The sequence below is a fragment of the Carcharhinus amblyrhynchos genome, chromosome 14 (assembly GCF_965287045.1).
Source record: "Carcharhinus amblyrhynchos chromosome 14, sCarAmb.v2.hapA, whole genome shotgun sequence".
Classification (NCBI taxonomy): domain Eukaryota; kingdom Metazoa; phylum Chordata; class Chondrichthyes; order Carcharhiniformes; family Carcharhinidae; genus Carcharhinus; species Carcharhinus amblyrhynchos.
Window position 1 is genome coordinate 68,912,535 of NC_137337.1, and position 25,687 is coordinate 68,938,221.

Sequence of the window (25,687 nt, forward strand, 5' to 3'; positions counted from 1 at the left end):
ATTACGGACTCAAAGTAACGTGAAGCTGTTGTGAAAGTGGTTAATGGTGCAAGCACAGCAGGCTGGTATGAAGGACTAAAAGCATTACCGGTTTGCATGGGTAAATACAAAGGCTAGGGCAAGACTGGACTAATTATTGAGGCAAGTGCCTGCAGTGCATTGAGGTGGTGCAGGGTTACTCCGGTCAATTAGCTGCACTGAAGCACAATTGACCACCATAAGCAGTCAAGTTCCCATCGAGTAGCTATATGCATGCTGAATTTTCAACTTCTTTTCCTATAGCTGCAGTCATAAAATCCCTACGGTACAGTACATAAGTGCGGGCACATGGAACACACCAGAATGATAGGGAGTGGGATAGCTTGATCTTGGGTTCAGACATAGCTCAGCACAACATCGAGGGCCGAAGGGCCTACACTGTGCTGTACTGTTCTATGTTCTACAGTAGGAGGCCATTTGGCCCATCAAGCCTGCACCGACAATAATCCTATCCAGGCCTTATCTGCGTAACCCCCCCCCCATATTTAACCTCATAACCCCCTGACACTTGGGGGCAATTTATCGTGGCCAATCAACCTAACCCACACATCTCTGGAGTCAAACTGTAAGGTAAAATCATGTCGATGAAACATTTGAAGACGAGTGTTTTTTCTCCTGTTATTTTGCTATTGAAGTTCTAGGAAACAAGAAGTGGAAATTAGAGAACGTAACACTCAGGGCTAGTCTGGGTGACGTGATTGGAAAGGTGGGTTGAGAGCGCCCAAGTCACAGAGCTGGAAGCACAAAGGAGGGGGTGGCAGGTGCAAAATTAAAAGGCCTTTCAGGACTGGTTTGGATGAGCGGGGGAGTGGAATTAGGGAGCCTAATATTGATTGATTAGGACTGGTTGATTAGAGAATCAAACTCTTGGGGTTGGTAGCTGAGAGACTGGAGGTGGGGACTGGGGGGGTGATGGGAGGAAGAGAGATTAAAGAACCATTCATCTGGCACTTGGGGAATTTCTCAATAACCTTTTCATCTCTGACAGTGTGTAATTATTTTTTACTAATCAGCTCATAGGTAGTTAAGGTCTGCTATTACAGAGGAAACAACCTTTATATGGTAAAGCAGCAGGTTAGTATCACATGATCAAGTATCAGATGATCAACCCACTAGGAATATATCTAAACAACTGTGGCATTTCCTTGTTCAAGGTGAGCTCTCCAACTAGCCAGCTTCACAGAACTGTGGAGACGATGAGCCAGACAGGATTAAAGTGAGAGCTGGAATTCTTCCATTCAACATCAGATGCAAGTTAATACCCGAATGAGGATGGGTAAGGATTGGAAAATTTAACAATGCTCTGCGTGCTGGTAAGTTACATGGTTGCAGTTGCTAAAGATCAGTAGAGAAAATGGAATTGAATCAGTAGGGTGTGTGCCCTTAAAGAGTTAACAAAAACAAATTCTATTTAACCAATGCTTTAAACATAATAATATCCAAGGCAGTTCAAAGAAGTCTTATGGAGCAAATCTGGCACCAAACCACATCAGGAGATATTAGGATGGATGGCCAAAACCTTGGTCAAAGAGGCAATTTTAAAAAGCATCCTGGAGTAGGAAAGAGACATGGAGAGACAAAGTTGTTTACGAGGGAATTCAAGGACTTAGGGCCTAAAGCAGCTGAAAAGACAGTCAGCAATAGCGAAGCAATTAAAATCGAGAATGCACAAGGGGGCAGAATTGGAGGAATGTGGGGCTGGAAAGATTACAAACTTAGTGAGGGGGAAGACCACAGGAGGATTTCAAAATAAGGACGAGAACTTTAAAATTAGGGTGTTGCTTAACCAGGAACTGGTGTAGGTCTGCAAGCACAGGATTACATAAGATAATGGTACAGAAACAACTCTTCAGCCTAGCCTATCCATGCTGGTTTATGCTCCACTTGAGCTTCTGCCTGTTCTGTGCTCATTAAACCTAGTAAAAAGTCTGACAACACCAGGTTTTAGTCCAACCTATTTATTTGATAATATAATGCCATTCTCTGACATATAATGCCATTCACCTGACGAAGAGGCAGTCCCCTCGAAAGCTTGTGAGTATATTATCAAATAAATAGGTTGGACTAAAATCTGGTGTTGTCAGACTTTTTACTGTGTTTACGCCAGTCCAACGCCGGCATACCCACCTCATTAAACCTACCATCATAACACCCTATCCCTTCAAATGCTTGTCTAGCTTTTCCTGAAATGCATCTCACAATTCGCTTCAACAATTCACTGTGGTAGCAAGTTCCACATCTTCCCATTGAGTGAAGAAATTTCTTCCAACTGCCTCACTGGACTACTTAGCGACTATCCTGGGTTGCCATCACCTAGTTATGCTCTTGCCCACAACAAGAAGTCCAAATTGTTCACGTATATGGTGAACAACACTGGTTCCATCACAAATCTTTGTGGAACATCACTTTCTGCCACTCTTACTTCACTGTCTGTTTTGTCTTGACTAGCCAGCAATCCATGCTGATTGTCCCTCAACTCCACATTCTCTGACCTTATTCATCAGTCTATTATAGGGTGCCACATCAAAGGCCTTTGAAAATCTAGATAAGCCATATCTATTGCACCATCCACCCCGTTATATCCTTAAAACATTAAGGTTGGTCAAATAAGATGTGCCAATTTGAATTCCACGCTGAAAATTCATTAATCTAGTTCTCATTTCTAGATGTCAAGATGTTTTTCCCACACTGATGTTAAATGAATATTATTTAATAACCTGGACATATCTTGAACCCCTTCTTAAATATAGGAGTTACATTAGCTATCCACCAGTCTGCTAGCATGGAATTTTTTTATAATAAATAATTAAATGTGTAGTAATGTAGAGTTTAGAAGAATGAGGGGAGATCTCATTGAGACGTATAAGATGATGAATGGGATGGATAGGATAGAGGTGGAGAGACTCTTCCCGCTCAAAAAAGACAGTAGGACTAGGGGGCACAGCCTCAAGATAAAGGGGAGGCGGTTTAGAACGGAGTTGAGGAGGAACTTCTTCACTCAAAGGGTGGTGAATCTCTGGAATTCTCTGCCCGTTGAAGTGGTGGAGGCTGCCTCGCTAAATATTTTTAAGAAGCGGGTTGATGGGTTCTTGATAAGAGAGGGGATTAAGGGTTATGGGGAGAGGGCGGGAAAGTGGAACTGAGCCACGACAGATCAGCCATGATCTTATTGAATGGCGGGGCAGGCTCGAAGGGCTAGATGGCCTACTCCTGCTCCTATTTCTTATGTTCTTAATGTCTCTCTTTCTCTTTCCCAGGTTCCTTCAGGGAATACAGGGATGCAATCCATCTGGACCAGGAAGTTTAACCTCTCAGATTTTGTTTATTCAATACATCCTTCCCTTTCTTAAAATTTTAATGCAAATCTCACCAAAAGTTCAAAGTTTATTTATTAGTCACAAGTAAGGCTGACATTAGCACTGCAATGGAATTACTGTGAAATTCCCCTAGCTGCCACGCTCTTGACGCCTGTTTGGGTCAATGCACTTAACCAGCACGTCTTTCAGATTGTGGGAGGAAACTGGAACACTCGGAGGAAACCCATATAGCCACAGGGAGAACATGCAGGTTCTACACAGGCAGTAACCCAAGCCAGGAATTGAACCCAGGTCCCTGGTGCTGTGAGGCAACGGTGCTAACCACTGCCACCGTGCTGCCCACCACTCATTTCATCAATCACTGTTCATGTCCGTCTATTCTGTCTCCCCATTAAATATTTCTGCCATTTTTCTATTATTCCTATCTATTGCTTAATGTTTTATGTTCCTTTATGTCATAGTTTATCATTGTATTCATAATTGTTACTTTGACTTCACTTCTGACCATTTTGTACACTCTCTCATCTTGCACTCCTCGGCTATCTATGTACTGAACGTATGTCGCTTTTCTAACTGTTGTTCTCTTATTTCTTTATTCATTGAGTCTCTTATTGTTTTGCTTATTCTTCTGTTTTAGGAGAACATAGATTTTCCTCCATTCTGTTGAACACCTTTTTAAACACTGTTCAGCACTGAGATTTGCCAATATTGTTGCCCATTTTATTTTATCAGCTCCTGAAAATCAGCTTTTCTCATCTCTGAATCTAATTTTTATCATACTATGTCCTTCTCTGTTATCATCTTAAAAGTTTGTTATTTTATGGCCACTATTACATAGATGTCATTTGCTTCTCTTAATTGCTCTGGTTCACTACATTACTTGATCCATTAGTGAAAACTCCCTCATTATGCTTTTTACATATTAGGTTAGAAAGCAGTCCTGTATGTGTTGCAGCTACTCAATTGTATTATCCCTTTTACCTAACTCTTATTTCCAGTTATTGTTGAAATACCCCATGATGATTATTCTATAGGTGGAATTTAATGCAGACAATGAGGGTCATACCCACCAGCTGGTGAGAGTTCCATATCACCTCCACTGGGGAAAGTCTGCCATGTTGAGTGCCTCGTGGAAATCTTGTCCTCAGAGCTGCCAGAGAGCGGGAGTGCCACCGGCAGCAGGTGCTGGCAATACACCCATCAAATTCCCAGGACGAACAAGGGGCCTGAGGCCAAAGGTGAGTGAGGGCAGAATGGGAATTGCAGGGCAGGGGTCAACAGCAACGGTAGGGGAGCACCTCCTGTTTATTTAAGGACACTGTGCATTGCTGCATAGACATTTCAACCAACTTATTCCAACATACACCACAACAACTGAATTTCCCATCACTTTTCCAAGTTCATTGACAACCACCAAGATGTATCCTCATTTTGGCACCACACCCTTTGAGGTTCTCACTCTTGGCTGTAGAGGACACTAATTATCCCCCTAAATTACAGAGACCTCTGTTACTGCGACATTTTGATTCTGTTCATTCCCGTCTTAAACAACCTTCTAATACATAGTAACTTGGTTTGTATTGTGGCTGTCCTCCCTGCAAGCCTCACTCCTTGTCCTCATGGGTAACAGTACAAAGTAACCACTGGACAGGACCACTGCATATGACATCTTTTTCTCAATCTTGAGGTGATATGTGAAGAGGGTGCAAGAAAGAACATGGACAGCAGGGAATTAGATGACCTCATGTTTACCGAAGGGATATTTTGGGAAGAGGAACACCTGTGCATTGTAACAGTCAAGTCTCAAATGAATGAGAGTTTCTGTAGCACATGCACTGAAACAAGAATGAATCAGAAAGTGCTACTGAGATGGCAATGGGCAAGGCAATCCACAATTTGTTGGGCAAGCAAGGCAGTGTGAGAGAAATATTGTAGTTGTCTATTTTATAGACTCTTAAACATGGCTTTGTGTCTCTGACCATGTTAGGAAACGTGCAATGATCTCAATTATGAATAATGAGCAATACACATCTAAAGCTGCCTAAATGGGATTTAATTGGCTTTAAGTGGTCAAGTGTTTAAAAAATAAAAGTCCCAGAAATGTACAATACTTTAGTCAGCATCTAAAGTTTTACTGATTTACTTCAGATTTGAATTTTAAAATCCTTTTCTCATTACTCCAATCAGCTTTTAAAGTCTTAAATATAGGTACTTTAATTTCAACATTGTGTTATCTCCACCCAAACTTTAACCAACAGGGAAGATTCCTACTGTCAGACTTCAGTTTCAAAGTTATCAAACAATATTGTAAAGAAAACTTTGTGATGAAAAATCTTAATTTGTATGTATTATTGGAATTATCCTTAAATTTTTGGATATGTTAAGAAGTTTTAAAGTTAGCATCTTTAAGTACTGTAATGGGGCTTTAAGAGAAACCTGAAGTTATAGTCAGCCAGGTGGTCAAACCAACTGGCGTTCCAGTATCCATCGAAAAATATAAGTCAAAGTTAGCAGTTAGAAGGGAGGCCAAGTCAGTGAAGTTGATTGCTTCAATGAAGTGATCTGAAACTAGATGTTCCACAGTCTCCTGTCTGGATACACACATTATAGTTAGCAGTTACTTGGGTTGACGCAGGTGCATATACTTAGGCTAAATGTTTCAAAACTACCTGCTAAAAGGGTGTAAAAATAGGTCACTATCATCTTTCAATTTGTCAGAGGATAGCATTCAGAGTCAGAGTTTTACAGAACAAAGAGAGGCCCTTTTCACATCAAGTACCTATCTATTCTAATCCCATTTTCTAACACTTGATCTGTGGCCTTGTATGTTGTGGCATTTCAAGTGCTCATCTAAATGCTTCTTAAATGTTGAGGTTCCCACCTCTAGCACCCATTCATGCAGTGAGTTACAGATTAACACCATCCTCAGTGAAAATGCTTTTCCTCAAATCCCCTCTAAATCTCCCACTCCTTACATTAAATCTATACCTGCTGGCTATTGACCTCTCTATGAAGGGGAAGTTCATTCTTATCTGCCCTATGTCCCTCAAGATTTTATACACCTTCAATATATCCCCTCAGCCTTCTCTGCTCTAAGGAATCTCCTGTGCGCCCTCTCTATTGCAATCACATCCTTCCTATAATGTGGCGACCAGAACTGTACACAGTACTCCAGATGTGGCCTAACGAGCATTTTACACAATTCAATCATAAGTTACCTGCTCTTATATTCTATGCCTTGGCTAATATATGCACATATTCCATATGCCTCCTTAATCACCTTGTCTATCCATCCTGCTGCCTTCAGGGACCTATGGACATGCACCCAAAGATTGCTCGTCTTCTGTACTTCCTAGCCCCCCTATTGTTCATTGAGTATTTTTGCCTTGTTAGTCTTTCCAAAATGCATCACCTTACACTTTTCTGGGTTAAATTTCATTTGCCACTGTTCTGCCCATCTGACCAGCCTGTCAGTATCACTCTGTAATCTAAGGCTTTCTGCCTCGCTATGTACCACAACACCAATTTTTGTATGTTCCGCAAAACTTACTGATCAGAGTTCTTACTTTCACATTTAGATCATTAACATACACTTCAAACAGCAAGAGACCTAGCACCGAACCTTTCGGTACACAAATGGACACAGGCTTGAGTCACAAAAACAACCTTCGACTACCTCGTCACCAAGCCAATTTTGAATTTAATTTGCTCCAGATCCCATGGGCTCTTATCTTCTTGACGAGTCTCCAATGCAGGACCCCGTCAAAAGCCTCACTGAAGTCTACAGAGACTTCATCAACTGCACTGTCCTCCTCTACACAACAGTTAATCCCTCAAAAAATTCAATCAAATTTATGGGCACAATCTCTCTGACAAAACCCTGCTGACTATCCACAATTAATCCTTTCCTCTCCCACTGGAGATTAATTTTCTCTTCAAATTTTTTTGCAATAATTTCCCCGCCACTGATGTTAGGTCCCGTGGCCTGTAATTACCTGCTTGTTCCTCTACTTTCCATGCTGGGGTGGGGTGGGGGCATTTGTCAGTAGAGAAGAGCACTTGCCAGGAAATCAGCACTTGCACAGGGTGTTGCTAGTTGACAGATAATTGGGTATTTGTCATGGGTTAGGGACTGCTGTAAAAAGCCTTTAAGTGGCCAAGATCATTCTCACAGGTTGGAGATTGTTGTGAAATATGCAGCTTCAACTGTTAAGGTGGCCTTGGAAACTGGAGATAGAAGACTTGGGTGCATAGATATGTCAGAATTAAATTGACTAAGTTAAAATCTCTAAGGATGTCACAAAACAAGAAACGAGGTTTACGGAACCAAAAAAAGGAGAAAAATCTTAGAAGTCTTCGGATCCACGGAATGACTTGTTATATTGATGTATTGTGCCCTGCCAACTAGTGGAACGTTAATTACCAATCTTTGCTGTTCAATAAATCTTGTTCATTTGAATTCTAAATTAGTGATTTTCCTTCTTGCCAATAAGGTTGTTCCTCAGCAAGAACGTTCTTACTCTGGAGTTTAGTATAGACACCAAGACCACACAATTCCCTATTTCAATAACTTGTCAGGTAAATCACTAACTTTCTTTTGCACTTTCTCCAAAATGATGATATTCTTTCCTCATGATGCCCACACATTATAAACATACACCAATAGCTTTCCAGCAGGAACAGAGGAACAGGAGTAAGCCATTTATGACAACAAGCCTCCTCCACCATTCAACTGGACCAAGTATGATGCATAGTTTAACTCCATTTACCCACCCTAGTTCCTAACCCTTAATACCCTGGTTTACAGTCCACATATTCTAGATTTGAAATGTTCAATTGATCTGGTATTAACAGCATTTTTTGGGATGGGGTGGGGAGTGAGAGAGAGAGAGTTTGGTTAGATTTTGGCTATCGATGTGGAGTTCAAGTCACTGACCCCAGAAGCTGTGCGTAGATAGCCAGGGGATGGGCCAAATGACAAGCTGGGCTGGTTAGAAGGCACACTTGTGTTTTCTGGGACTTGGTCCCAGTTGTTTTATACAGTGTTCGACCCTTCAGCTCTTATCCATGCCAACCCCTCAACCCTATCTACAACCTTGGTCCCTCATTGCCTCCATGCCATCTATATAGTTACTCACCAGTATCCACCATGGGAAGATCTCAATGAGCTACGTGGCAATGAAAAAAATCACTTCCAACAATCTGAAACAGCTCTTGCTTCTACATATTTGATATTGAAAACATTCCCATTCATAGAACCCATCCAAAGCTTTTAAATCTTAAGTGGTTGATCCCTTATGGAAACAAACTCCCATTCAGACTCTACATTTAAGACAACTAATCCTTTAATGGACTCTTTACAATTGTCAATCATAGTGAACTCAATGCCCTGCTGAGATAAATTCAGCTTCTAAAACTCAGCCAAACATTCATAATGATGTAATGATAGCCCTTGGGGGAAATGTCAAAGATTCCATTGAAACTGCACGATTGGGCATTACATTTCTTTCCTGAACCTATGCCTGTCAATAAAACAGAACATTTAAAAAAAGATTTTGCTGACAGCTGGAGTCTGTTTATTTTTTAATTGGGGCATTTAAAAAACTTCAGATCATGACAGTTATACAGATTCTATCCACTCTTCAAGAATATTTACATATGTGGCATCAATTTCTGACTCTCATACTGTGGATTAAGGCCCCTTCAACAAGCAAAATGGAGTCTGTTTGAACTCAGAACTGACGGGCCTTCTGAGTTCAGTTTTCCCTTCTGTGTGAATCATGTTCAACCCCTTTCCTCATCCAGCATAAATTGGACCAGTCAAAAATGGGGGTGTGTCTTCTGCATTGGGTCCTGCTGTCATTGTTAAATGACTATGGAGTATTCCTGACTCTTTGTTCCACATTTCAACTACCCTTTGCATGAAGAACTGTTTCTTAACATCACCCCTGAATGGCCTGGCATCAACTTTTACAGTTATGCCTCCTGGTTTTGGACTCTTTCAGCAGAGGAAATCATTTTGTTTTATCTATCCTATTAAATCTTTAATTTTCAGTTTAATTGTTATCCTTAATCTTCTTTATGCGAGGTAATACACAACTAGTCTGTGCAATCTTTCCTCATAATTTTACCCTTTTAGCTTTGGTTTCTTTCTGGTGAATCAATGTTGCTCTCTCGCCAATTTATCCTTCCTGAAGTGTGGTATCAGAAGTGAACCAAGTACTTTAAGTGATGTCTAACCAGAGTTTCATTGTAACAGAACTCTTCATATAAAGGCCAACATCAAGTAGGGGGAATTAGTTTAGATGGTAGAGTGCTTGCTTAGCATGAAAGGGGATCAATGCCCACATTCTCCACATTGATTAGGGGCGGCACGTTGGAACAGTGGTTAGCACTGCCTTCTCTTAGCACTTGGGCCTCAGGTTCAATTTTGGCCTCGGGTAGCTGAAGTTTGCAGTTTCTCCCTGTGCCTGCATGAGTTTCCTCGGGGTGCTCCGATTTCCTTGCAGACTCAAAGATGAGCGGTTAGGTCGACTGGTTATGCTAAATTGCCCTTTAGTGTCAGGGTAAATATGTGGGGGTTGTGGAGATAGGGTCTGGATGGGCTCAGTAAGAAGTCTCACAACACCAGGTTTTTTACTGTGTTTACCCCAGTCCAATGCTGGCATTTCCACATCTTGGGATCATCAGTGCAGATTGATGGGCTGAATAGAATCTACAGTGCAGAAGGAATCTATGATTACCAGAGGTTTTTTTATTTTTTTCTTCTTATCTGCCATTAAGTGATTTCTGATTTTTGAACCGACCACGAGTCTTCCGACTTCACCTCCACAGTTCATGGATTCTTGCTATCTTCTGGGTGCTCTGGTTTCCTCCCACAGTCTAATGATTTGTGGGTTAGGTTGATTGGCCATGCTAAATTGGCACTAGTTTCAGGGGAACAGCAGGGTAAATACGTGGGGTCATGGGGATAGGATGGGATTGTTGTCAGTGCAATGGGCTGAATGGCCTCCTTCAGTACTGTAGGGCTTCTATTTAGAAAGTATCGTTCTTGGGTCCAAAGTGATTGATTTCACACTTGCCCACATTGAACTCTAGCACATAATTCCAAGCATCATTCTTCATGTGTGAGCAATTTATTTATTTTATCCAACCCACAATCACAGCAATGTAAAAAACAGGATACATTCAGCAAGTCAGGCAACATTTGTTGAGAGAAACATTTCAGGCTGACGATCTTTCATCAGAACACAAAGATGACAGAATTCTACCTTCTAGATAGATTGTCTTCCTTCTGCGCTATTGAAAGGTCATTGACCCAAAACATTAACTCTGTTTCTCTCCACAGCTGCTATCTGGTCTGCTGAACATTTTCAGCATGTTTTGCTTTTATACCCAAAAGCTACACTATCCAAGAGATCCCTCCAAGGTTTCCTCTTTGCCACTTCCTCACCAATAATGAATACCGATGACTTGCTAGCTTCATGTAGCGTGACTAGCAATCTTGATTTTCCTCTGTGGAATGCCACCTATCATCTACTAGCCTGCACCTCCCACTAGGTATGCAAAGCACAGGAAGTCAGACACAATCAGATACCTAACCACAATGTGGGAACACAAGTTTTACAGCATATTCATAAATGGAGGTGATGCAGGTTTCCAATAAAATATATAAAACCCAATCAGCTATCAACGTCAAGTGCGAACCTTTACAAATGGATGAATACCTGACTTGCACCCCTACAGACATTCAAATACTAAAAGGGAGAAATGAATAAAGGTGAATAAATGCACTGTATATTAAAATTTCCTTTTTAAAATAGCACAAATGAACTGATCCCTTACTTGCTGGAGGAGGCCTTCTTTTCCTCTACTAAAAGACACAAACTATGCATGGAACTCATTTCAAAATTAAAGTGGTTAATTACCAACACACAAAAATCACACATACTTGCACACTGACAGCATACAGCAAGTTTGTATACCTGAATGCGCGCCTATCACCACTTTCTGCACAGTGATTTGATGGAACATGTTTCAGGCGGTGTTGCTAAATCTCTTTCTCATATTTTGAAAATACTTGGGCAAGCAAATACCCGACAGTGCCGTGCATTATGTAAATATCATGCTCATGTAATTAATAAGGCTGATATGTTGTAATCTTTGCTAATAGCAATGTTGCACTGAAGTTAAGAAAAATCAAGAAATAATGTTCCATCAATATAATGCCTTCCTCTACCACTGTATTTTTATAGTCAACGAAGAGCTTTTCAACTGGATTCACTGGTTAATACACAGAATGCGGCAGCCAATTTGCACACTCCTCAAATATCAATTTGATAATAACTAGATAGTCTGTTTTTGTGATGTCAATTGATGGATAAACACTTGCTTATACATTAAGGATGACTTTCATGCCATTCACCATAATAAAGCCACGGGATCTTTTACGTCCACGAGTATGCCTTGGTTTACCGTCTCATTTGAAAGTCAGTACACCTCTGACAGTGCAGCATTCTCTCAGTACTTTACCAGAGCGTTAAGGAGACAGAAGGTCAGAAAACTGCCAAATTTCTCCCTCAAAACGTAATAACATGTTTCTCAATTTTCACTGCTCCACTCCTGAAAGTGGTGACTATTGCTAAAGTCAAAAAATTTCAATTAAAACATAATAAAAACAATAATTAAGGGCTTAAATCTGATTAAGAATGTACAAGGTATTTAGATAATTGTATATAAATTAGGCTGACACACTAGTTACTAGAAAGGGGATTCCAATAGTAACCAGACACATGAAGGGTGTATTTGCTCTAAAATTATGTTTCACATTCCTTCACCATGTTGCACAATAATGGTAAGGAGTATGCTGACAGTGTGGATTAGATATTTACACATCATGATAAGGAAGGCAAAAAGCACCGTTACTCAAGAGCAGCAAACTCAGCCACAAATATATGTACAGCACTTGTATGAACAGTGAAGTCTGAATAATCTGTGTGCGCCGAGGCTTCCCATTCCCATAACCTCCTCTTCTTTCTCACTCTCATGTCCAAGCCCGGCAGCATGATGTACAGTATGGCTGCAGACTTGGGATTGGCTCTGGGCACTGTTACTAGATAGCATGCAGTTTCAGGAACACACGCGATAACAGGGGCAACCATTTCTCTTGCTGCAATCAAGACGTCAAAAACTCTCAAGTTGCTGAAAGGTTGTGTGTTGCACAGAGCGTTTTTATTGGAGACATTTGCTGAGCAAAATAAACCTGTAGCTGTTTTCAATGCCACATGATAAACTTATTGTGGAAACTTCAATTTATCTACTTGTAAAATTTCAGAAACAGTGGCAAAATAGAACGGCTTCTTTTTCACAACATCACTGGTCATAGATAATGCAATGACCCTTTCATTCTTTTGAAATTGATCATGTCTATTAGCTTCAGTAATTATGCATAACTCTGCATAACACTTGTTCATTACGGATCATAAAACCCACCCCGTGACGTCAAGTGTTTGTCAGATTTGTAATGTTGCCAGGTGGATTCAGCTCCAACTTCTGTAACTTGGTCTTTACTGAGCTCCATCATATCCACACAATAGTGGGCCAATACTTTGGCAAGAACACTAGCCTCTACTGATGCCAAAAGGCGTTGGATGATTGCAAAATGCTCTGATGCTCCATGATATAATAGTAAAAGTGACCAAATGCCCATGGCTAGTTTTGTTAGCTAATATTGAAAAGACTGATTATAACATTCAGTTGCAGCAATGCTATAGTGCTTTAAATATGACCAGGAGACTCAGGTTTGAACTCCAGTATCAATTGACAGACGTACATTGGAGAGTCAGTCAGCAGCTTTTGGAGGGAAGGCAGGTTGAGGCATGAGGAAATCACGGCTCATTTTGGGAACACCAATGCATTGACACTTGCCTAATCTGTTTGTTTCTGAATATTAAAACAAACCCTTGTTTTTAAAATCAATTACCCATCAAAGTAATTTCATTGCAGTGTTAATGTAAGCCTACTTGTGACATTAATAAATAAACTTTAAACCTTATCACCAGCTCTTAAAAAGAGATAACATTTATGGATGCATGGCTGCATCCATTGCAGGGGCGCCATTAGACATATAAAGAAAGGTATGGAGATGGCACATGCGATTGTGTGTGTGTGTGTGTGTGTGTGTGTGTGTGTGTGTGAGAGAGAGAGAGAGAGAAAGTGAGAGAGAAAGAAACATGATAATAAAAAAATGGCAGAATACTTTTGAGTTGAGTGTAGCTAGCTAGTTAGATATTGATGGTTTCCAAGGCACCCTTATTTACACCAATTTTGAGTAGTACCCAGCCGTCAAGTCAAATGCCTTCATGCCATTAACAACTCACACCATAAAAGCCCATGCATCAAATTGGTTACAGTACAATCAACACATCAAGTATAATCACACAAATGTCTCAAAAGACCAGCAAACACTTTTTGGCACCACAAAAACTTGCGAGAATTGAGAATATACAATTTCTTGAAAGAAATCATTCAACTACCTGACATTCCACCAGAGGTAAAAGGTTGTAGGAAATCTCCTTTTTAAAAGAAAAAGCAATAAAATAAAAAAAATCTGAATGCTAAGGGAATTCTTGAAACCAGCAATATTTATATGCACTGTGTTAAAACTGCAATCTACTAACTGGAAAGAGTGTTGCATTAACAAACATAATAAAAAGTGGCAGATTCTGCCAGACCTTAACTGAAGTACAGCAATCTTGTCTACTCCTCATCCATCAGGGCAACTGTTAACATGAAAAGGCTGTCTGGAAGCTGTCTGGTATGTGGTAGCGCAATCTACTAGTACTGCCAAAAAACAATGCAGGTGCAGGCACTGCACAGAGCAGAAATTCTGTTTATCTGTATAAAAGGCAGCTTTGGACTTTGGTTGGATTTCACTGCATCACTGTGACAACACAGAGGGAAACCTAAAGCAGAAAGAAATTGCAAGGAGCAAGCATCTTTTTCCTTAATTTTCACCCTAGTAGCATTCAAAAAAAATGTGCCCGTCTACAGCAGATACTCAATTGTCTACCTAATTTTACCTTGTTGCAAGAAAGCTTCCATCTTGAAACTCTTCAGTTAAGATAAACTAAACAAGATGCATCTCAAGACACTAGGACTGGCAAAAAAAAGCACTATTTCAAGGTTACTATGAAAAATAAGGAAGACTGCAAAGGGGAAAATACACCAGCAAAGTCTTCATAGAAAGCAATCAACAATTAAAATAAAACATGATTAAAAACACTAACCCCTTTCTCTTGAAAGTTGGATCCTATAATTAGTTTCAAACTATTGGTGCAAAATACTTACAAGTACACAATACACAGAGCTCCATTTTCAGGCATGCATGGTTGAATTTATACCACAAGTTTTACAGAATCATAGGGCAGGATTTTATGGACTTGCCTGGGCGAGACTGGAAATTCACACCCAAGGTCAATGGAGGTTTCTGCTGTCGCCCACTCCAATTCTGGGTGGAGAGATGGTACAGTTCCAGCCTTTAAGTTTAACCCTAACTGTTCACATGCACTCAGCTGAACTAACCATGCTGCCTCTTTGTCAATACCAGAATTTATTTTTCAGAAGATTAGCAGAAGAGAGGTAGATGACATTACCCGTTATACTGTGCTAGGGTAAGGATGGGGAGAGAGATTCCAATACCTGTTAGACTTGTGCTTTATATAAAGTTTAACCTGTTTATACACTATGGGTTAAGAGAAAGAAATGAACACTTCAGGGAGTGAGCGGAAGACTTAGGATCTTACTTTCTTGTATCCACAAATCCAACTGAGTTAATGGTAGTCCCTTCTGGCTTTTTCCAGCCTATAAGGTATTTGCTGGTAGCTCCCTGACGGGGGTAAAACGTCCTGGGTCCAGATGCCGAGGAAGAGTGGTGTGAAGGCTGCGGCGAAGGAGTTGGACGCATCTCGTCATGAGGTGAACTCTTACTACGTGTGAAGACTACTGGACTTATGGAATGTCTTGAACTCAGAGTACTAGAGGGAAAATGAAATATATTACAAAGAGTATGCAGGTTAAATCAATTAAGAACTTGCATTTCATTGGTTTGGTGCAACAACATTTGGCAAAAGACTGAAATATCAACTTCAGACCATAATAATCTTCTTGTTAAACAACAATTGATTTTATAAATTATGCAAAGTGAACTGCATTGCATAATTACTGATCATTTTTATCTTTGCTGGCTTGTCATTAATATAGCACCTAAAAGATCTGCATGATGTGAAGATAAAAGTGGAAGGTATTGGGAGAAAGCAGGGGAAATGTCTCTTCCATTTTCTCTACAGATTTGTTTGGATGGATGGGCAAAAGATCAAACTGATCATCTTCAAATGACCAATAATTCTTCCTCAAACAGTCTAGTTAAATGCTGTAGGACCTAGGGAAGATTCTATTTGCTCATCAGACCTTTAGATTTCTACTGGTGTTTAAAAAAAAAAGCATGTTTTCTTTTGCAACATACAAACGACTGCACCACTACAGGTCTTTCCAGAGAAAAATATATCACTTGGTCAAAGCAGTGACTAAGGAGGGTTGTAAAAAAAAGATGGAGATGCAGAGGAGTGTAGAAACAGAATTCCAGAGTTTGTGGCTGAGGTGCCTGATGGTATAGCACCTACAATGGGGTAGAGAAAGTGTGGGGGCATTAGGATGGGAAAGTGATTCAGAAGAGGCCAGAATCAAAGGACTGGAAAGTTCTTGCAACATTTGGGTGGAGTAGATAGGAAGGGGCAAGTTATAAAGTGATATGAAATGATTAATTACTTCTGAGGGGTTGGTGGGAGGATGGAATCAGAAACAACCTAGGCCAGCAAAGACAGGGATGATGGATAAGTGGAACTTGGTGCAGGCTATATAAATAACACATTTTCTTTGGAAAAAAAATCACTGTCACCAAAACTATCCTGAAGATTATTAATCTAGCGACAGGGGATCATAAAGAAGGTTGATTTCTGGCAACGATGCTAACTTTCTGATACTGGGGCTTAGGCACATGTAAAAAAAATCTCTTTTCAAGTTCGAATTCTGGAAACACATTCAAGTCACACTGACATACTCAAAGCAATATGTTTCCACGGAATAGATAACCATTATAACGTAAATGATACACACATACAGCTGAACGTCACCAAAAACATTTGTGAAAAACACCCGGCATTGTGTGCTCAGAACACCCTGACATCAAGATGCATGTTCAATGTATTCTGCAGTATTATAATTGACATTCCAGCATCATGATCTTAAACCTACTACCATCTGGCTGCCAGAACAGGATATCAGATACAGTAGAATGCTAACAGTCAAAGGGAAGCAGCTTCTATTTTATTTGAAACTTTTCAAATATTGCTCTCTTGGTAGTCTATGTACTTCTTGCAGCAGTTTAATGGATTACATGGTGCAGGCAAAGAGCTACACAGGTCAGAAAAGCCATGCTTCACTCTTGGCCCCATCATGAATTAGTTGCTCTCTGGCAGACTGTAATGAGGTGAGACAATTATCTATCACATTCCTAGGCTAAGGTTGGAGGCCGTTTTAAAAAGTTATCCCGTGATTAGTGCCCCGATTGATATCCTCGACAGCTGATAGATATGCTGTGTATAGACGTTCAAGTGCAACAGCTCGTAAAGCATTTTGCAAGTGCAAATTTGCATCTAAATATATACAGGTGCAATCCTATGCTTGCAAAAAGCATGGGTTGCAGATGGGACTACAAAGCTGTATGTTTCAACTCAGCAGACTCGCTGCTGGAACTGCAGGTTTACATCAATAAATCATCTGACAGTGTTCCAACTCAGCTGTAACACACAATGTCACAGTGTGCAATGTGTGGCCATTTCCCACTTGCTTAGCTACTGACCTCAGTAGTGCCTTTGTGTGGAAGGTCAGGCCATTCCCAAACGGGAGTGGTGCAGTGAAAATTACAGGGAGTCAATTGGCAACACTGGTGCAACTCCCAGCCTGGAAACAAATTTTCCATTCTCACTGTGCTATTACTCCCGGTCATTCAAGGAGGCAAGTCAATAGCACTCACCCTGGGTTCTTTTCTCAGCTCATGTCCAGGAAGCAGACTCTGCTTCATTTGTTCAGTTTACAATGGGCTTGGTTGGGCAAGGTGCCCGAATCCAAGTTGGTTAAGGAGCTACTGCTGAAGCTGTACATACTGCTTTCTCATGCTGGAACAGATGTTGAGTTGGACAAAAAAAGGAAAATCAGAGGAAACCCATAGTTATTAAGAGGTAAATAAAACAATGTATTACCTGGACTGGGAGGAGGTATCACTGAGGCTATATGCAATGCTTTCTCGAACTGGCGGATTTGATGTACTGTGTACCAATCCTCCATATGATTTGCACTCTGTGCTCAGCGCTGGTGACTGTGCTCCCCTCCTCTCGTAACTGTTAGTTGCCCGATCTCCTAATCGGCTGCAATGCATGCTCCCGTCACTGGAGCCAGGCCAAGCTGCCTTCTCTTTCAGTGGTGCAGACCTCAAGGAATTTGTTGGACAAACCGAGGAGCCCGAAGACAACATGGTGTTATGACATGGTCCATAAGATGTTGTGTCAATGCCACTGTCGGCAGATGTGCCCTGAATATAGTTGTATCCGTTTAGTTCAGACTCCATGCGCTCCCCTGTCTCATACCACTTTTCATCACTGTGAGCACTTGAAGCATTGCTGGAAAGTGTGTTGCTGCTCGAGTGACTGGAATACTGTGCATCAGTCTAAGAGGGGAGCGGGTAAAGAAACATAAATATATGGGGTTTATGTCCTAGATGATTTGAGCTTGTAATTAATAAAACCTACAGATCAAAATATTCATAATCTAAAACTGCTTACAGCAAAACCCTGATAGGAAACTCATAGGTTGTGAACTATTAATTGGTTATTGCGATCTTATTGTAAACAAATACTCTAAATTATTAACCTTCTCTTGCTTGGATACAACATCATGACATCCCTGTCCTATCATTGTGGTATTGTTGAAAACAACTTCAATGACAGCTGATGTAAAGATGGGTTGGGTGGGCACTGGGGGAGTGTTGATCTATCCTAAGAAGTGATGTTCTGGAGCTATCTGCAAGAAGAAACACCAGTGCAGCAAATATAAACCTTCCGCTCTGCTAGTACCATATGCCAAGTATACAGCTGAAGATTGGGAAGGTTTGCTGCTAGATATGAAAAAGTTAGTTGAATTTTTAAGTGTAGCAATTTGTTTTGTAATATCAAACTGCACCACATCTCCTGTTCAATGAAAGATAAAGTGCATCAAGTGAGCACGCACCATGGCTATGACTCAACTTCATCATTGTAACCAACTTCTCTCCAAAGTAAATGGCCATCTCCTGCCCAGAGTAGAGGAGCTGTTACTACAGGGTCTGCACAGAGCACAATTCAATAACTAGCAACTAAAAATCTCAAAATCTATCTAGAGAAATAGATACAATTCACACAACACAGGCTGTTCCTGGAAACCATCAACAAAATTGATCAGAGGATGTGCTTTAGATGTTGACGGCAAGCACTTCAATGACTTAAAAAATACATTAACACATTCAGAAAATCTTTTGGCAATGGAAAAACCACACTTCCCATTCAGATCAAGTTCTTAAGTAAATCTTCTTACGCAGCAAATAGTAATGTGGTAATGGAATGCACTGCTTATGAGGATGGTGCAAGCGGAAACAACGATTTCAAACGAAATTTAGGGAAATTAAGTTTCAGGGCTATGAAAATACAGCCGGGGTAATGGGACTGACTGGACTGCTCTAGAGACCCTGCATGGACTGAACAGTCTCTTTCCATGTTTTAATCACTCTACGGCTAACCATATGACAATGTTTCTTGAGATGTGACATGGGAGAAAATCACTGATGCCTCAGTGAATCTGTACTGCATAATATCTGATCCACACAAACCATGGTGACTGACCAATTGATCAGGCTCCATAAAAAAAAGTGTTGGTATAGTCCAGAACTTTCCGGCTGATCACGCCAGCAGGCTTTTCTGGTCCCGCTGCTAGTGCACCCCGGTGCGTGTGTGTGTGGGGATGGTGGCTGACAACATCAAGACCAGAAGATCCCGCTGCCAGCCAATAACAGGTTGCCTCTTGCCACCACGAAACGCTATGGCCCACAGTGGCCACGTGCCATGTAATGATTACATTCGTCACATTAAACACAGAGCCTTAATGTGATCTTTTTGGACCATGTGGACAGCACATGGCTGTGACTACACAACAGCCAACTGGTTTATTTCAGTAGCACAAGAAAGTGAGTTTAAACAATGGTTCCCACAGAAATATCTTAATGACTGACTCAGCAGTATTATATGGCCATGTGAAAACATCAGTTTTTCATAAACTGCCACAGGTCAATAGAGCCCGACTAAGAAAGCTAATGAGGCATACATTCCATTGCTTTCATTTGACATTTAATGTCATTTAGGCATGGAAATGTGAGCTACACGGGGTCTTCATGTATTCTGTGGGGGAGCTGGAGAACGAGAAAGTGAGAAACGGAAGGGATCATAACAGGAAATAATCAAAAAATATTTAATTTTGAAATTTTTAATCCCTTTTCCCCATCAAAAGCAAGACAGTTTTCATTTTAGTATCTGAAAATGATGTTTCATCGTTTTGTATATTTCTTCAGTCTTTTTGTCTTGGTACTCTGATTATTACGTTCACAGACATTTGATATAACGGTTTATAAATGGGTACATCTTGAAAGATCCTCTGGCATTCCCACAAAATATCCTTTACTTCTCTAAGAGTACACAACTTCAGTTGCCTGAGTTCTGACTTTCATAGCTAATCACTACACATTGGTCATCTGGAGAGTTTTCCTTTGATTATGTTTCCTGCCTGCCTCTGCTCTTCTGAAAGAAAAACCATCTTCATCACTGTGGGTTCAGTGTCTCATTCAATTGTATCCATCTCAGTGCAGGAGGCTGTCATTTGGCCCAGCAAGTTTGCACCAACTACAATCCCACCCAGGTCCCATTACCCACATATTTGCCCTGTTAATCCCCTGACAGTAGGGTCAATTTAGCATGGCCAATCAACCTAACCCACGCACCTTTGGACTGTGGGAAGAATGCGGAGCACCCAGAGGAAACCTACAGAGACACAGGAAGAATGTGCAAACACCACACCAAGGGAGATCTGAACTCAGGTCTCTGGCGCTGAGGCAGCAGTGCTAACCATGGTGCTACCATGCCACTGACACTACTTAGGCCATTAGAGGTTTCAAGGTTATTTGTTCTATTAGGTGTAGGCATACAAAAGCTGTCTTTATAGACAACGAAGGCTGTTTCTGTGGCATCATGCCATCTCCTTCTCAGCATCCTCCTTCCCCCATTATGCCATGTTAATAGCTGTAGCAGAATCTAAAAACTCAGGTTTTTGGCTCCCACAGTTCTTAAATTGGAAGTGAATGATGCTAAGGACTAGGATTAAAAACACATCACCAGATCTTTACTCTTTTTGAGCACCTTAGTTTATAACTTGTGCAGAAACCAAGGTTTAGATTGAACAAAAATGCCGCAGAAACAGTCTTTATTTCCTACAAAGACTGCTTTTGTATGCCTACACTTACAGAACAAATCACCTTGAAACCTCTAATGGCCTAACTGTATTAAGGGTTGTGGGTTTTAACAGAAAGAAAAGACCAGATTTGCACACGTAGATTCAAACAAACATTACAGGTTTTATTGGGAATGATGAATTCTGCAGAGATACCAAAACCGAATGTAAAACAGCAGCTAGAGCACACAACCTAATGACATCGCTACCAAATCATGTGATCAGCTCTCAAGATTTTCAGTAATTCTCTAATCTGCAATTTATGACAGATAATGATAGAATGTGTCAAGCACTCAAAACTTTGTTCTGGCTATCAAGACCACTAACAGGAAGGAAGAAATCACTATGTTGGAGCAGAAGAACAACAATTGTGCAAGAACTTTTAATTTATTTACCTGTCCATGTTTGTTGGGAGAGACGTGGCCTACTACAACATCCTGTCTTACCAGCCTCCCGTTGGGGCTATCTCTAAGTGCAGATGTCACCTTCGATACGGATGGGATGTGCCAGGTTGGCTCTGAAAACACAATTTCGATACTTGTTAATCAAACCGAGGAGGATTTCTTGCATTATTTCTAAACAGGCCAGATATTAATTTGAGGGTTTCAACTGACTTCATATTGGCTTAAAATGGAATCCAGAAGAGATAAAAATGTCTACTTTGAAATTTATACAGTTCATTTTAAATTCATCTTGGAAACTTATTATGTCTGTGGCCCCACAAACAACTGAAATTACAATTTCAGATGCTGTAATTAATGGAATCTTTTGAAAATACACACAGCAGCAGCTTTGCGTTGTAATTCCCAGAACAGGAAATTAGCTCAAACTCTCTTCACATAAAATTATAATAAAAGGAATTCTTCAACCTCATCATGCCTATTGTTCTAAGAAAATACACAAAGAATAATTTGCAATAGAAATGATTGGAAATTTTACCACAGCAATAGCAATGTGTTGGGGTGCCACTATACCCATGAGATTGCAAGATAAAATGTGAGTACTTAATGAATGTGTATTTTTGTTCAGGTGGTGGAGAAATAACAGGCATCAGACATACTTCAGAAAGAACATTCAAACTCTTGTTCATTCCTTGTCAAATCTATTTAAAATGATAATTCTTGTCTTTGGGACTGATGGTGAGATCTGCACCAAAATCTTACTGCCATTTACACCAACAGGATCTTGTAGTCTTGCCAATGGCACACCCACGCCATGGGTTTCCCAGCAGTGGGGGGTGCATTGAGAAACTCAATTGACAACCGTAAGACCATAGGATCACGTCATGTACGAGCAGCGCACCGCTTCCCACTGCCATAAAATGCACTACAGAAGGGGGAGAAAGTCCTGTCCTTGTTCATTTTATTGCAATTGGGATACAGGGGAAATGAACTAGGTCATGATGCTCATTTGGAGAGCTGTTTCAGACATGATGGGCCAAATGGCCTCTTTCTGCACCACAACAATTCTGTGATTCAACTCTGCAAATCACAGCAGCAAGCAGACAATTGCCACCTGCAGTTTAGTTGATCAACTGTAAAGGTAAACCCTATGCCTACACTGCCTGCAATCATTGTGGAATATTGGCTCCTTACTGTTACTGAATAGGTAAGGTTGAATGGACTGTTGATGCCTGTTGCTTTTATATCTCCAAAATAGTGCCCTCTGTTATTCATTCACATTTCACCTCGGAACACCAACACATTGTTTCCTACAGTGGGAGACGTGTAAACATTTCTAATGTGAAATAGCCGTGTGTGTCTCTATAGTTTTGAAAAAGTAGGCATAATGTTGCAAAATTGTTTGCTGCAATCCAATATTGAAATTGCAATTGTTCGGAAGACAGCAACCATCAGTTTGCAACAAGAATTTAAAATGAATTGTGCAACTTCCAGAGGAAACATTACAGGCCTTCCAGGTTCCATTTTCAGCCACACTGAAGTCAACTGAAACCCTCTATAATCAAACAGGCGGTACTGTTCAAATGACCAAACTTGTCAATGTAGCTCAGTTTGAGCATCCACATGCATTCTGTAAACTCAAAACACTTCTGGCTTCATTTCAAAAAGGACTTTTGGTTTTGATTTTGACAAAGACTTAATTTGCAAGCAAAACTAGATGTTCACAGCATTTACAGCTTTGTAACATGCGCACATCACACACCCCAACCCACCACAGAATTATATCTCAATCTGTGTCTACTGTTGTGAAAACGTCTCAATTCATGATTTGTACTTTTTGCAAATATAACTTACAACTTGGGGACTGAATTGCTAAGTGCAAGTTAAATGGAAACTCCTGGTGAAATGCTGGTAAACAGGACCTAAAGTCATTGCTATTCAAAGGCTGACTTGTGTTTATTTAATGAGACCGGTGTTGGAAGCAGGAAAACATTAAATAATAGGTGGCCCCCTTTCCGAGTCTTGGTAGAGATGAGGTATCTTCATAAGAGATTTAAATTATTTATATAGTTTCCTAAAACAGAGAAGAGTTGGGAATTGTGGATGATTAGCCTGAATGTCTCTATATCTGGGACAGCCCAAGTGTGCTACCTTGCCATGGATGATTTCTCTCTTGGCTTTTGGTTTTCTCTTTGTTTTCACATAAAAGCAGAAGCAGTGAGAGAGAAAGCTGTCAGTAGTAGTTCAGAAGCAAAGGGCCATCAGAAACAAAGGGTGCGTTCTAGTTTTGGATTCAGTGAGCAAGAAAGCTGCAGGGTCCCTGCTTGAGCTTGGGTATCAACCATTGTGAAACACAGGAGAGTTGGAGGGTTGCCTAGTGGAAAAGTCCCACAAAAACTCATCTCAGAGAATGGCCAAAATACTGAGGAGAAATCACAGTTAATGAACCCATGGGATCCTGTAAACCATAGGGGAACTCTTGGTGAAGATAAAAATACAATGGAAAGTGGTCGGTTACATACAATTGTTTACAAAACATACTGTTGTTAGAGTAGTACTTGCTTTGTTTAACTCGTGCACAGTAAAACTTTAGTTTAAACGTGAAATCTTGGGGTATAATTCTTTCAGTCACTAACTGAAGTTTGAATTACTTTTTAGAAGTTACTGGCCTTCCTTTGCGATCGTAGCATTATTCACTTGCTGACGTCAAAGAAGCAGCTAAGAGTGAAGTCTGCTTAGTGTAATATTTAAAGGCAATACAGTGTAATGGAATAATCATTGATGTACTGTGTTTTGTGAAAACCTGTATTTTTTGGGGGGGGCGGGGGAACCAAGCTGGGTGGTATTCTTAGAGGGTTAATTGGTTTTCCGATAATGACATCATTAGGTTGAAAGAAATTCCCTCACAACTTGAAGTTGCCATGGGGATGAACAGCTAAGTAGCAAAGATAAACAGAAAGCTAATTGCAGAGCGATTGGGTTGCAGCCTGTGTTTTTGTTTGCAAATTCAGAACCTGTTGAGAGTTTGTCAGAGAGGAAACAAGCAAGATTCTCTCTAAATGCAAGTTTTTTGTTAGCAGATTTCATACAGACCCTCGTGTGAAATACCATTCACCTATTAAATAATGTTTAAATTATACTATATTTTAGTTGGTTTGTTATAGTAAAATGTTGTAAAAAGTAATATCTTTTTTCAGTCTTATTTTCTTTGTTGACTTCATGGGGATTCCTCTTCTTAAAGAGATTGGTCTCTACAGGGATAGTAACATTTGATACATTTTCAAACTTAGTAATTATTCGCATTAGAGCCAATGTAGTACTAATCCATCGCTCTGAGCGGTTTCCTTTTCCCCCCACCAGAATATCCTGTCAGCCGAAGTTGCGATGGTTTTTCCTCAGGTTTCTGCAGTGGGATTTTCCAGTTGCATTCGCCCCAAAACTGGAAGATCCCACCTGAGATCAACGGACCTTTGTGTGGTCTGCATCACCCCCCTCCCCCACCTGCTATGATTCCTGTGGTGAGCAGGATGGGAAAATTCGCCCCCTACCCCGGTCTTTAACATTTTGCTCTCAAGTAAACACATTGCTGAATTAAGGCAAGAAATTTTTTTTTAATTATTCATTCAAGGGACATAAGCATCACTGGCTGGCCAGCATTTATTGCCCATTCCTAGTTGCCCTTGAACTGAGTGGCCATTTTAACCACATAGCTCTGGCTCTGGAGTCACATGTGGAAAGTCTGACAACACCAGGTTTTAGCCTGGTGTTAGCCTAGTTTAAAACCTGGTGTTGTCAGACTTTTTACTGTGTTTACGCCAGTCCAACGCCGGCATACCCACGTCACATGTGGGCCAGACCAGGTAAAGACAGCAGATTTCTTTCCCTAAAGAATATTAGTAAACCAGACTTTTTTTAAAGCCTGACAATTGGCAATGTTTTCATGGTTATCAGTAGATTTTTAATTCCAGATATTTTCATTGAATTCAAATTCCACCATCTAGCATGACAGAATTTGAACCCAGGTCCCCAGAACATTAGCTGAGTTTCTGGATTAATAGTCTAGCAATAATACCACTAGGCCATCGCCTCGCCCAAGTTAAAACACCATCTGCTGTTTTCACTTGATTTTTTTTAATGTAACCCTGATAAAAATGTTTTTTCAAAGTAGTTCACGGCTGCACCCAGAGCACCCAATTGCACCAAGAGGTGACAGATGAGATGCAAGATACAGAAATGAAAAGTTGTATTCATGAAGATGAAACATCTCAGAATGGAGTAATACTTAAA

General features: G+C 40.5%; 1 protein-coding gene across 14 annotated transcripts in view; it reads right to left on the reverse strand.

The window, feature by feature from the left end:
• Positions 1-25,687, reverse strand: part of sipa1l1 (signal-induced proliferation-associated 1 like 1) — a 349,286-nt gene that overhangs the window by 30,472 nt on the left and 293,127 nt on the right. For 12 of the 14 annotated variants that reach the window (XM_080203040.1, XM_080203046.1, XM_080203047.1 and 9 more), the window contains 4 exons: positions 21,395-21,516; positions 17,675-18,138; positions 15,161-15,391; positions 13,892-13,930 (listed from right to left, as the gene is read on the reverse strand). In XM_080203040.1, the coding sequence (XP_080059166.1) occupies positions 13,892-13,930; positions 15,161-15,391; positions 17,675-18,138; positions 21,395-21,516 (856 nt within the window). The remainder of the gene's footprint in view (positions 1-13,891; positions 13,931-15,160; positions 15,392-17,674; positions 18,139-21,394; positions 21,517-25,687) is intronic. The other 2 variants (XM_080203052.1, XM_080203051.1) reach the window with 1 other exon arrangement.